The 13,119-nt window shown below is 56.5% G+C and overlaps 1 protein-coding gene across 3 annotated transcripts; it reads right to left on the minus strand.

Annotated features, from left to right (window-relative positions):
• Positions 1-2,893: 2,893 nt before the first annotated feature.
• PKDCC (protein kinase domain containing, cytoplasmic) lies at positions 2,894-12,772 on the minus strand. 3 transcript variants are annotated; one of them, XR_013994647.1, is made up of 8 exons: positions 11,961-12,730; positions 7,722-7,844; positions 6,833-7,104; positions 6,131-6,210; positions 5,767-5,874; positions 4,025-4,198; positions 3,551-3,804; positions 2,907-3,334 (listed from the first exon to the last, which is right to left on the minus strand). XR_013994647.1 is itself a non-coding variant. In XM_081068812.1 (7 exons), the coding sequence occupies exons 1-7, from the start codon at positions 12,597-12,599 to the stop codon at positions 3,719-3,721; spliced, it is 1,482 nt and encodes a 493-aa protein (XP_080924938.1). In that variant the 5' UTR covers positions 12,600-12,772; the 3' UTR covers positions 2,894-3,718. The 3 variants fall into 3 exon arrangements, 1 of the variants encoding a protein (XP_080924938.1); XR_013994646.1 differs by having other exon boundaries at positions 2,894-3,804; positions 4,025-5,004; XM_081068812.1 differs by having other exon boundaries at positions 2,894-3,804; positions 11,961-12,772.
• Between the last annotated feature and the right edge of the window lie 347 nt (positions 12,773-13,119).

Genomic DNA, 13,119 nt, shown 5'->3' on the forward strand with positions numbered 1-13,119 from the left:
TCGGGAGGTGCTGTGCTCCTGTGTGAGATAGTGGGTAGGAGGGAAGGAATGCCTGCTTTCAGGCACAATCACCTAGGCTTGAATCCTGGCTCCTCACCTCTCTGAGCCATCACCTGTCTCACATTGCTGCCATACGGATGAAATGAGAAAGTGCATATGAAGGCAGCCAGGCCCCTCTTCCTAGCAGACTGAGTAGTCTCATGCACTGAGTCCACCGTGGCTCTTTTCAGCTTTGTCCCTGGGAGCAGAGGGCAACCAAGCCTTACATGCTCTGGGCTCCAGAAGCCAAAGAGTGAAAGCAAAATCTGTTGTCATGATGGGGGGTGTGTGGGCACATTTTCCTGAGGCCTCTTAATCCCATTTTCTGCTTTCATGTTAATCCTCTTCCTCCTTCTGTCTGCCATACACTCAACTCCCAGGGCACTGACCCAGAGAGCTGGGCTCCACCTCCTCCAGGCGGAGGTAGTGTTTCTTGTTGTGGGTGCTGAGGGGTGTGGGGTGTGGGGACAGTCGTCCCCAGCTGACCTGGATACTCTTCCAGGCCAGGTGGTAAGTAAACATTGAGAGCTCAGCTCATGTATAACACTAACAATGACAGTATCAGCCAGTATTTCCTAAGCACTCACTGTTTGCTGACACGGGCCAAGAACTTTACGTCCATAATTTCATTCAATCCCTATAACACTCCTGTGAAGCAGATATTACGAATCTGAAATTTGCAGAGGAGGACATGGAGACTTAGGGACCTGTCCTGGCCCAGATCACACAGTGAGCAAAAGCAGGACGGGCCAGAATTCCTCCAGAGCCGCATGGGGTACCAACAGCAACACAGCCCTCTTGTGTTGCTTCCTACCTCACCAGCCCTGGAGAGGACCCACCGCTGGCTTGCCTCCTCTGGCACGGCCACCTTAGGCTTCAGTCGGGTGAATGTATGTCTTTCATTCACGATACCTGGGTATTGCTGGCTGAGCAGTGGAGCGGAAAGAACATGGACTTTGGGGGGGTGGGGTGTCTGACTTCCGCAGGGAGGACAGAATGTCCCCAGGAACTGAAGGTTTTCCAGGGAGACAGGTGGTTACATGTAAATGGCCATCTAAGGGGAGGAATGATTTTGCCTCGGGCTCTCATGCGCTATCTCCTTCCTTTTAGGGCCCTCCATCACCCCTCCATTCCCAGCTGCAAATGTCCTTTCTCTCTACAGGACTGAGCCTGGCCATTTTTGCCCTCAGAAAGGTTCTGAGGCAAGGTTCACTCAGGAGGAAAAAGCTATGTACCATCCCTTCAGCCACTTGTGGGTGAGTCTTGCTAAAAAGATTTTATGCACTTTGGACCTCCATTTTAGTTTGTCACATACCTCAAGTAAGCGAGGGCTCCTTAACTCTAACTTAGATTCCTCTTGTGGTAATTCTCCCCTCCGGGACAGGCTTAGAAGTTAGGGATGGATTTCAACGCTCACTAAATTCCTTAGCAGCTGTGACCTGGGCTTCAGTTTTCAGGTCTGTAAAATTGGAATGATAACCAACCTCACGGAGGCCAGAGACTGTCTCTTTCCATGGGCCAATAAAGCCCTCATCTGGAAACTTCCAGAAGCCCACAACGCAGTGCTTGGCTCATCTTCAGCCTTCTCTTTCCTCACTGAGCCCTAGGAGCATCTCTGATGACTGTAAGCAGGTTCTTTGTTTCCCTCTTGGCTGCACAGACCCCTCATACCTTCCCACCCCAGCCCCGTGGCACCCCCTTGGGCCCAGCATCGTGATGTGTTTCCTCCTGCCCTCAGAGCCCCACAGGCTGGTTGGTAGTTGGAGGATAACAGAGGGCATGGGACAGGCTATACGTGTTGTAGTGCATGAATTCAGCTGAGGAAAGAGGTCTGGAGGCTGATGATAGCTGAGTCCTCCTTGGAGGGGCGGGGACGGAGGGTGATGACCATGGGCAGGATCTGGCTTGGCTGAGTCATGGTGTGAGGTTCTGTGGAAGCGTTGGCCCTCCCCCCACCACAACCACCAAGCCCAGGTAGCCAGAGGCAAGATGTGGGCTCTGTGGGTCGGGCATTGTGGTGGAGGGTCCCAGTGGTGTCCATGAAGATGCCAGAGCTAAAATCAGTTCCTCCATCACTTAGAACGACAAGGATAGCTTGTATGTGAGAAATTACACCCACCCCATCTGGTGAGGAGAAACTGCGTTCAGAGTTAAAGAGTGGTTCTTTTTAAATCCCTCAATGGTTTCTGCACGTTGAGAATATTCTAGCAGCAGAATGGTGTACAGGAGAGAAGATGTGGGGTTTCAGGTTAGAAGACTTACATCCATGCTGGGTTTCTCTCTGGCCTCAGCATGGTCTTGAACCCCTAGGTCTTCTTTTTTGTTCTGTGCTTGCATAGACTTGGGCCTTCCAGTGCTACACCCTCCCTCTTAAAACCCAGGAACAGGGGGCTGCTCTTTCCTTAGACCTTCCTTTCTCTCCACTTTCCATATATTTCTTGCTCAGAGAAAGGCTCTGAAAAGGAAAAGTATCCAATGGTCAGGCCCAACCCTGTGTGGAGGCAAAAGCTGACCTGACTGGAGGTTGCTCCATGTCCCCCGAGGAGGCTGACATCCCACCATTAGGACATCACTTCTTTGGGTGAAGGCTCTGCATATAAGAAGCTGATATGTGTTAAAATCCAAACCTTCTTAGGGGAAGGAGTCCCTTATGTCCTTTGTTGAGACTTGGATGTAGATGGCTGTGGAGGGACATGGGCACCATGGGAGCAGGGCCTGAGCACATTTTGCCGACTTCAGTGTTTGTCATGGAGGTTTCACTCCCTCAAAGGTCATCCCCCGTGACACCCTCTCCCTACAAACATATACCAAAGACACACCTGTGGACGAGTCAGTCAGCCCAAGAAACTGGATTGGGAAGAGGCCTTGCCGTGAAACATCATTTTATTGACTGATTTTTTTTTTTTTACAAAAATAAACATTTGAATGAACAAGAAGTACAAAAGCTTCTGGATATACAAACTCCAGGAGGGGGGAGAGGCTGGTTGTGGCTGTTTTGTGGCTTTCACTGAAAGCAAATGAGGCAGAAAGGCCCCGGCCCCATCCCCACCCCAGGTCCTGGCTCAAACCGCAACCTGCTCCTCAACCCCACATCTTGGCTCATACCATGTGTGCTCCCCTGCCCCAACCCCTGGGCTGGCCCGTGAGCACCCCCGGTCTGTGGCCAGAGGTAGCCTCCCCAGGTACAGAATCACTGACGTCCCGGAGCATCCTGTCAAGTCTCCCGTCCGGAGCTCAGATGAGAGAACACTCCATGACCGATTGTCCCCATGCAGCCCCCACTAGGCCATGGCACCTGTAGCAAGAGCAGCAGCAGCCGGGGCTTTGGCTACATTCTCACACTACGACACAGTGATAGGGCTGCCCGTGGAATTGTCCCAGTGAGGGGCAGAGTCCCCCAGTGGAGACCAGCCTGAGCCTTCCTGGCAGTCCAGAGGGTTAGAGAGGCAGTCAGCCCCCACAATTCCTGGCCCTGGAGCCAGCAGTCCCATATCTAGACTGGTAAACTCACATTTTAACATTTGGCTTTATTGCACGTTGTCCGGGTCACCTCGGTCTGTCTGGGAGGTCAGCCTTGTCTGCAGGGTTTCCCAGGTGACATGCGGTGCTGCTAGTGCAAGTCACTCCCTCCATAGGCAAGCCCAGCTGGCCGGGATGGTCAGCTGAGCCCTCAGAGAGGTCAGCCAGAAGCCCTCACATACGTGGTCTTATGGGGATCAGGGACCATGTGGCTCCATCCTGTCTTGAAAAAGACCAGCTGCCGACCTGCGGGCAGAGGTGAGAAGGAATAAGTTGGGATCTCTCTCTCCCTGGAGGCAGGGCTCCTCCTAATGTGACTGCCTTGGGGACACATGCATTTGCCTCTCATCATCTCAGCCTTCTTGTCTTGTCATCATCTCTGGCTTCTTGTCGGGACCACTACCTGTCAATCTTTTCCAGGGAAATCCAGTCACCTCCCTCAGGATGTCCTTTCCCACGGGCTCACCTGTCCAGGTGGTCTGGTTGGTGACCACGAAGGCCTGGCACTGGGCATGGCTCTCACAGACGTCCATGGCCTCAGCCAGGTTGAACACGGAAAGGAGGCAGCTTCCATGGTGGTAGGACGGCCAGCAGCGGTAGTCTTCCTGGGGGATGGTGCTGTGGGGAAGGTGCTGGTACTCTGTGGGTTGGGGATGGAGCTCAGATGAGAACTCGGTGTGCCCAGGGGTGAGGGATGGGCCACTTTCTGAAGAGTGCAGTAAGACTCATTTCCTAGGAGAAAGCTAAAATCCAGCCCAGTCCCCCTCGCATGGAGATGAAGGCAGGCTCAGATTTAGTTTTGGGGAGACACACATCTCCCAAATCTAAGGGCATGCAGCTGGCTCAGGCAGCACACAATGCCACCCAGAGCGACTGGCTGTCCAGGCTGGTTGCTGAGGTCAGGACATGTTGGACATTTACAGTGGGCTTCTCAAACTTCATTGTGTATGTGAGTCTCCCGGGAATCTTGTTATAACGCAGACTCTGATTCAGAAGGTCTGGGGTGGCGCCTTGGAATTGGCATTTCTAACCATCTTCTGATGCTACTGGTCTGCCAACCACAAATAGAGTAGCATGAGCTTAGAGCACCCCTTGGTCCTACTTCCTCCTGGCCTTGGGGAGAGGTTAGGGAAGCCTCCCTGGTGGGGGGCAAGCAGGGATTTTTGAAGTTAAGAGGCATGCAAATGAATGTAAAACACACAAATTACCATTTGGGAATCCACACCTTGAGTGTTTAGGGAGGAGGCTGGAGGAAGAATCTGAGCGCTCCCCATTCATTACACAGAAGAGCCTCTGAAATCTCCTCCATCAGGAAGCGGCTCAGTGGCAGACTGCCTGTTCACCCGAGTCTTTCCCGCGGACTGCGGAGCCCGGCTCTGGACTGATAATGCAGAAACCCTGGGCCTCTGGTCACCCCGCCCTCCTGCCTCCTTCTTCTACCAGGGCCTAGACCAAAGTCCAGGGCTGGCTGTGATTTACAGCCCCATAAACGGCGTCCTAAGGGACAGAGCCAGCCATTGTTCACCTCGTTAAACTTTATTTACAGGGCTAACGAGGGCTTCCCTACCCCTAAGACTGGCCGGAGCTCCTTGAATACAGAGGCTGCCCAAGCCTCATCCCCCTGCCCACCAGTTAAACCCCAGGGCCTCAGTGGAGGGACCACAGCTCGTAAGCAGTGGCTAGACTTCTCCCCATGCTCTGGGACTTCTGGACTGGTTTCAGTGTGCAGCCCCCCTCCTCTTCCAGTCCCCCTCCTAGCCCCACAAGGGTAGGGGAAGGAAAGAGAAGCAAACATATGTTGTGTTCCGGCTGAGCTGTGGAATAGGAACTGGGTTAATTGCTTTCACACGCTTCACCTGGTATGTCATCCCCATAAGAATTTTGTGAAGCAGGTAATACTAAACCCAATTCACAGATGAGGAAAGTGAGGCCCAAGGTGTAAGTCACACACTACATAGTGGGGTTTGGAGCCACCCATAGAAGGGATGTCTGTCCCTACCCTGCAGTGTAAGGCAAATTATAGTTGTTCTAGTTCAGCCAGAGATGAGACCTCCAAGTAAGGGCTACATAGTCAGCATTCTCTGTGCATCACTCCAAATGAGCCTTAGAGAGTCAATGACCACTTAGCCCAATTAGCAGATGGGGGATCAGTCACCTTCCCATCTGCTCCCCATCTCCGAGCCCCTGGATCCCTGCCAGGGCACTCACCTGCTCTGCTGCCTGCCGTGGAGTTCTGCAGATACTGCCCGCTACGGTACAGATGCAGCACCTTCTCCAGCTGGGCCAGGGTCTCGTCCACCCCCCAGGTGAGCTCTCCTGCAGGATTCAGTGTGGCTATGAGAGGGGACATGGGCTCCTACCCCTCCCCTAGGTAGGCAGCCAGCTGCCTTTCCCTCTCTCCCTCTGGAGCCTGGGCCCAGATGACCTGGGGATGGGGGGGGGGTTTGCCACAGAATACCACTTTGGTAAACGACATTTTCTGGACCATGCACTGTCCTGGGTCATTCTTGTCCCCACATCTGCTGGGGGCGGGGCAGGGGGATGGGAAGCTGCTGGGCCCTGGAGAGCTCACCTGTGGCATTAACAATGCTGTCCAGCAGAGGCCGTAGTGAAGGTGGGGCACTGTGGGGCAGGAGGTATGTGAAGAAAAACCTGGGACAGAGAGAACCAGGGGCTCAGTGGTCCGGCCTTTGGGGAAGCATTCTTCCTCTATGCCGACTTTGGGGTAGAATCTGGCCAGGGAGCTTGATCCCTTGGGTCTGCCAACTAGGCGTCCCCAGAATGTACCATGGAGGCTACTCGAATTGGAGGAGGGGGGCACATGCTAAGGCCACAACTAACTTCATACCCAACTGAAATCTGAGGTCTGTTTTCCCCCGCTCAGCCCCACATTACCCCCTGGCTGACTGACAAGTGTCAGACCCATGGCTGGGGCCCAGCGAGGAGCTTCCAGAGGTGAAGGGCCAGGGGAGGACAAGGCAGGGCCAGAGCCACTGGCCTGAGGCTCTGAGTCTGACACTATTTTAAGAAGCTTCCAGCTGCCACCCCCAACCTGGATTTCTCCTTGGAGCTGGCTATTTTTAGCCTCATCAGCAAGAGCCTGAATGTTCTCCTCTTGCCTGGGTGGAAGCCTTTCCAGGCCCCTGCTCTGTCATTGGTCAGGGCTGAGCCGTGGGCTCTGGCTGCCCTCCGGGACCTGTGAGGCTCTCTCCCAGCCATGCCCTCCCCGGCCCACTCTCTCGCACTGGCCTTCCTGAGTGGGGCTGAAGGTCACCTGTAGGCATTGTAGAGGTTGCGTTTCTCATTCATGCCCTCGCACCAACCCTGGGCTGAGCAGGGCAGGGTGAAGTTCCTGGCTGGAAACTCAAGTATGCACTTGGCACTGCTGGTACACGGCGTCTCCTCCACCCGCGCATCGTCCAGGTCCGTTACCTTCAGCTCCCCAGCCACCAGCACAAACTGTCGGGGGCGGAAGTCCAGCAGAGTGACCGAGCCCAGCGGGGAGTGGGCCAGGTGGTGGAGGAGTCGGCCCAGGCTCAGGCAGATCTGAGGGGCAGACACAAGGCTGCTCACTGCTCCTGTCCTGGGCGGGGACCTGGGGACTCCAGGGCTCCAGACTTAGCTCAGCGGGGCTGGCCTTACTCCTCGAGGCCCCAGTGCTAAGGGCTGAGGCCAGGGGCCTTATAGAGCAAGCCCGTGACTTTCTAGTAATCCTTGTCTGGCCTGACCCTGAATGTGACATGGAGTAAGTGGGATGTGGGCAGCAGGGACGTCGGGGGATAATGAATCTCCTCCCTGAAGCTGCGTGTTAGTATGGTCCCGTGTATGGAGAGGGAGGGTCAAGATGGCCTGAAGGTCTTTTCTAGTCGTAGGACATTGGCCCTTCGGCAGTCCGGCTGACAGTGTGTGTTGGTGAAGGGGTGTGTGTGTGTGTGTGTGTGTGTGTGTGTGTGTGTGTGTGTGTAGAAGAGCACCAAAAAAGTCAGGGTCATCTATGTCTTGCTTCTTTTTTTAACCTCTTGGCCGATGGCCGAGTCAGCTTTGCTCCATCTCCCTCTCTCTCCCTCCCCTGAGGCGGCACCAAAGCTGCTTCGGAGGGCTGGCCTTCTAAGGGAGAACCATCCCAGCGAGAGGCCTGGGGCCCGGCCCCCCTCCCTGCTCACTCGGAATCGATCCTCCCAGGACGTCTGTAGCAGCTGGATCATCTCCACAGGGGCGCCCAGCTCCGTGATGGTGGTCAGGGTGTCGGGGATGTCCTCGCTGTCCTGGTAGCAGTAGCCATATAGCTGGGAGAGGCCCAGGGTGAGTGGTTAGGTTACAGGGTGGGGGTGGGGACAGAGAAGGGCGAGGTTATCATATGCCCCCTCCCTCGGTCCCAACACCCCTTCCCGGCCATCCCGAGGCCTCTGATTTAACTCTGCCCAGCAGAGAATAGCAATATTGCCTGGGAAGCCTGCCCTCTGTCCCTGTAGCCAGAGTTCCTGCTGACTATATGAGCCCCTTACCTCTTGCCACTCAGGTAAATGGGCCGGTCTGGCTACCACGTGTTAACCACAAGCCAGGCATTGTTCTCCATGTTTTACATGTATAACTCAATTCTTGTAATAACCTCAAATGGGCATAGTAGGGACTATTACTATCTTCAATTTACATGTTAAGAAACCAATTCAGAGAGGTTAAGTTACTTGCACAAGGCCACACGGTGAATAAATCCAGGAGCTAGGATTCAAATTTATGTCACTTTAATTCTATAGTCTGGTTCTTTCCAAGAATACCATTTGCTAATCAACTAGCCAGCAAATGGTTATTCTACCTCCTCCCCTGCTCCAATCCTTGTCTATTCTTCAGCATTTCCACTTTCTGACAGCTTTATTTTCACTCTGCTCAGGTCTTGTGGGAGGAGAAGCAAGCTCCCCGGGGATTGGTTCCAAGCGCTGATAAGAACAAAGAATCTAGGGGGCATATTCTTAGGTGTTCTCTGCCTTCGTTGGGGGGCAGGGGCCACACATATCAACGGGGTTGGCAGTGGGGGCCGGCTCCTGGGGAAGGTCAGTTCTTTGGGGGCATGGTCACCAGGCCTGCCCACTCCGTCTGATCTGGGGTGGGACTTAGTACAGCTAAGCTGGTCCGGGACTTTTGGGAAGCCCAGCCTGACTTTGTCACTAACACCTAAACCAGCATCCCCAGAGAACCTTGCTTCTCCCAGCCTCTTCCTCTGTACTCCACGTGACCTGGGGTCAGACTATGCTCAAAACAACCAGCACCCTGTGGGGTAGGAACACAAAGGACGGGTTGTCCAGGGCAGAGTAGGGAGAAGGGAGAGCTGCATGACGCAGGGTGGCAGGGGGACCAAGCCCACTGGCTGGATGTCCCTGTATATCGCCACCCTTCATGCCATCATTCAAACCCTTCCCAGCTCCACTCCAGGCCCTTACGTGCCCCCTTCCATCCCAGGAGTGCCCTTGCAGCTCCCCGTCCCTGGAGTCAGCTGTCCCAGACCTGCTGGCACAAGGGAAGGCACCACTCAGTGTCCGCCATCAGATCCCTGGGACTGTGACTTGGATCTGGGGACAGTCCCAGGTACCCTCTTCTTCCCTCTTTTCTACCCCCCCCCATTCCCCAAATCAGCCCAGGGAGGCCCCAGACCCTGGTGAGGCGGGGGAAGGTAAGGGGGGCAGCCCTGGGGCCTGGTTCTCATTTTCCTGCCCAGAGTCTGAGCCTTTGTGGGAAACTTCTGAAGGTTATTAAACACCCGGAGGTCGTTAAATGCGCTGTTAACGAGGTATTAATCAACACCCCTCAGGAAAAAATAAAAAGACACCATTAACCCCCCCAGGAAGCTTGAGGCTGAGCATTTCAGTCTCATCTTTTGTTCATTTGGGAGAAGAAATCTATTCTAGCAGGGCCAGAATCTGGGTCCAAGCAGGCCAGGGGCCCCATCTGAGGCCTGAGGCTCCAGGACAACAGAGGTGGGGGGGAGGTAAGACCCTTGCGCCCTTTGACCCTGGGCTATAGAGGATTCTGTCACGTGAGGGAGGGAGTGTGTGTGTGTGTGTGTGTGTATGTGTGTATCAGAGGTGGTTTGGGGAGGGGTCACAGAAGATGGGTAGAGATCTCACCCAGGCAGTCCCTAGAGACCAGAGCGAGTGCTGGAAGGTGCCCCGTGGAGCATGCTATCCTGGGCATTTTCTATCAGAACCCACAGTACCAACTTTGGGGCTGCCCGAGTAGGGGAGGGGGCCTCGGGCAGTCTGGGGGAGCAGGAACTCTAAGAAATGTTCTCTGGCTCCTCCCCAGCTCAGCAAACAGTCAAACAGTTTTGAAATTTTAAACGATTGAGAGGTACTAAAACAACTTTATTTCTAGTTCCCTGCGCACCCTCACTGAAGCCTCCTGAGCAAGAAGACCCTACCACAGGCTTTCCTGGCAGCAGAGGTGGCATTGCTGAAGAAGCCAAAGGGACAGTGGCCTGAGGATTGGGGGATAACAATGGGTGAGACCCATCCAAAAGTAGTTCCTGAACTCACACTAAGGGACCCCTGCCTCTCTGTAATGGTACTTTTTCATCTTTCCCCCAACGGAAAGGATCTGGGACCTTATCCACCTTATAATACTTGTGCCCTGGGGACCAGTCTTGGTCTAGTGATGGAATGGATGAAAACTATTCAGCTGTAATTTTTTTCTTTGGCACCTTGAGAATTGTGCTGCGGGCCTGACATTCAAGTGGAGGACATCCTGCAGTATGTGTGGGGCAGTTAGCTAGCTGCTTGTTAGGGAGTTTGGGTGGGTGAGGGAGGGAGAAGCTCCTTAAGAGACAGGAAAGCACATCAAACCTCAAACCTGTCTAAAGAGAGGGGTGTCTTGAGTCAACTGATACTTAATTGTCCTGCTAAGTCACTCAAGACCTTCTCTACCACCTCAGAATCTGGCTGACACCCCAGGATTCCAAAAAGTGGGGGTTTCCAAGAGCCCCGGGGAAGGGAACAAGATCCTCCCAGCTAGAATGGCCACGTAACCAGCCACTTACTCCCTGAAGCTCCAGTGTCAGCCATGCAAATAAGCATAACCACCCACAACTATTGGCTCTGCCTGGCCTGCAACCAGTTTGGGTCCCAGAACCGGGTCACAAGTGTCTGATCAGGGCTGGGCTAGCCTGGGGAAACCATGAATCAGCAGGACTACACACAGCTCTCTGGCCTATCTCTCCTATTCTGCAATGCCCACCCTGGCCAAGGGTTCATACTAAGGAAACGGGGGGAGGGACTCCTGGGTTTCTGATCAGTTCTGCTGGGTGCAGAAAGGTTAATTTGAATGGACTAGGAGGTGGAAGGTGTGGGCAAGGTTCCTCCACTGGCGAATCTGCATACACCCTATGTTCACGAGGCCAAGAGCAGTCAGGGATTCCCCTCTTAGTCTGCTCAGACATGTGCAAAGGGAACGGTTCGTCTAATCCTAGGCCGACTCAAGGACGGAGAGCTGGAGGGGAGGAGAAAGTGGGTGTGTTGGGGCAGTGCTGGGACTGTGAGAGGCCCACTCTTAGTCTAGCCTGGAGGGGACTCATCTTTTTCTTTGCCCCCGTCGCACACCCCAATGAACAGGAGAGACAGAGTGCCATTTAGTGGGAACCTAGGCATCTGGCCTTCTCAATCTTTCAGCCTCTTGATCACATTTGCTCAGATAATGTGACATTCAGACCCTCAGGCCCTCAGCCTGTCCTCTGAGCCACTGAGTTAAGACCCCAAGGCTTCCCCAATGGTTCAAAGGTCCACTTGAAGGTCTGGAAAAACCCATGGTCACTTCTGGGAAGGGCTGTGCATTTTCTGGCCTACTACCCAATTCCCTCCTGTCCCTCCAGTGGTTTCTGGGTGTGGTAGCGGGTGGAGATAGTCTCTGGGAATCTAGCTGGACACAGGGTCTCTTTCTAGCCCTCCCCAACCCCACCAATGTCCCATCCCATCTTCAAAGTTAGAAAGTCACTTTTTGGACGTTGAGAAAAGTGGGGATCAGATTCCACCAAGACAGGAGACCCTACCACTGCAGTTGGGATCTCCTGATTCAGGGAGGACCGCTGTCCGGCGTCTTGGCTTGGGGTCATTTCCCTGGTGTTCAACACCCTAGTTTCAGCCAGAAACAGGGTGCTGAGTCCTCACAGACCTCCCATCCTCTATCCTGGCTTCTGTCTTCAAGGGATATGGTGTGGAGGTTGAGAAACCCAGGAGTGAGAGGTAGGATGGTGCAGTGGGAAACGTTCAGGGTCCGGGTTCCGCTCCTAGGTTAACCTGGACACAGTCACTGGGGCTCCGTTTTCTTATTTATAAGACCAAGGGTTCTCTTCCAGCCAGAGTGACCCGTCCTGGGCACGTCCAACCAGCACCCTCATCCCCGCATCCCCACCCTCGTACCTGCAGCACGTTGGGGTGCCGCAGCCGCTCCAGCAGCACCATCTCCTTGAGCAGCTTGTGGGCCGCCAGCCGATAGCAGCCCCTCCGTACCCCGAACTCGCGCACGCAGCTGCCCAGGTCGTGGCCGCTGAAGTCCACCGCCTTGAGCGCCACCGCGGCGCCGCCGGGCAGGCGGACCCGGTACACGGCCTTGGTGTAGCCGGATCCCACGTACTGTGCGCCGGACACGTTGCGGAGCGCGGCGCAGCCCAGGCGCGGGCCCGGGCCGGAGGAACCCGGGCCGGGAGCCGGGGGCCAGCCCGGGGCGCCGTCGGGCAGGGGCCGGGCCCGCGGGAGCCGGGGACGCTGCAGGCCCGGCCCGCCCGGAGCCAGGTCCATCAGGCGCCGCCGCTCCGGCCGGCCAGCCCCCGGCCCGGGGCCCCCGCGGGAATAGCGCTGCACCTCCTCGTAGCGCGCTCGGATCTGCCGGGCCAGCTCCCCGCGGCCCCCGCGACGGCCCGGGCCCGGGGCTGGCGACGGCCCGGGGGACTGGCCTGGCCGCGGAGGCTCCGAGCCCGGTGCGAAGAGCACGTTGAGGACGGAGCCCAGCAGGAAGGAGGCGCAGAAACCCGCGGCCACCGTCGCCCGCCGGCGCCGCATCGCTCCCCTCCCCCCGGCGGCCGGCCCCGCGCGGCTCCCCGGCCCCGGCCCCGGGAGGCTCAGGCTCCGAGGCGGCTCCGCTCTGCGCCCCGCCGGCCCCCTGCCCAGCTCGTGCGCATGGCCCCGGCGGCCCCGACCCCGGCCCCTCGCGGGCCGCACATCGGCCTGACACTTGCCTCCCTCCCGCCCTGCCCCCGCCGCTTATAAGGCCCGGAGCCGCCCCCGCCCCCGCCCCCTCCGCCTCCGCCTCCCAGCTCCCGGCCTGAGCCCGGCTTCGGCGCCGCCCCCTCCGGCCGCCCGGCCCGGCCTTCCCCGCTGACTGACAGCAGGACCTCCTCCCGCGGCCGTCCGGGCCTGGGAAGCGGCGCTGAGGCGGCTCCGGCCCTGCCCAGCCGGCGGCCCCCGGAGCTCCGGCCCCGAGGAGGGGGAGGGGCCGGCGGCGACCCCGCGCCAGGGCGGACACCCGGCCGTGGCTGCCGGATAACGGGACCGGGAGGCGGATAACGGAGCCGGCCGGCTG

Source organism: Rhinolophus hipposideros (genome assembly GCF_964194185.1).
Source record: "Rhinolophus hipposideros genome assembly, chromosome: 12".
Lineage (NCBI taxonomy): Eukaryota > Metazoa > Chordata > Mammalia > Chiroptera > Rhinolophidae > Rhinolophus > Rhinolophus hipposideros.

Bases quoted from the DNA above. Each gene is read 5' to 3' on its own strand.
- PKDCC (XM_081068812.1), bottom strand. From the start codon at position 12,599: ATGCGGCGCCGGCGGGCGACGGTGGCCGCGGGTTTCTGCGCCTCCTTC. The intron at 4,199-5,766 runs GTGAGTGCCCTG...CCCAACCCACAG, and splicing joins CACGGCAGGCAGCAGAGCAG to AGTACCAGCACCTTCCCCAC. The intron at 3,805-4,024 runs GTGAGCCCGTGG...CTCTGCCCGCAG, and splicing joins CAACCAGACCACCTGGACAG to GTCGGCAGCTGGTCTTTTTC.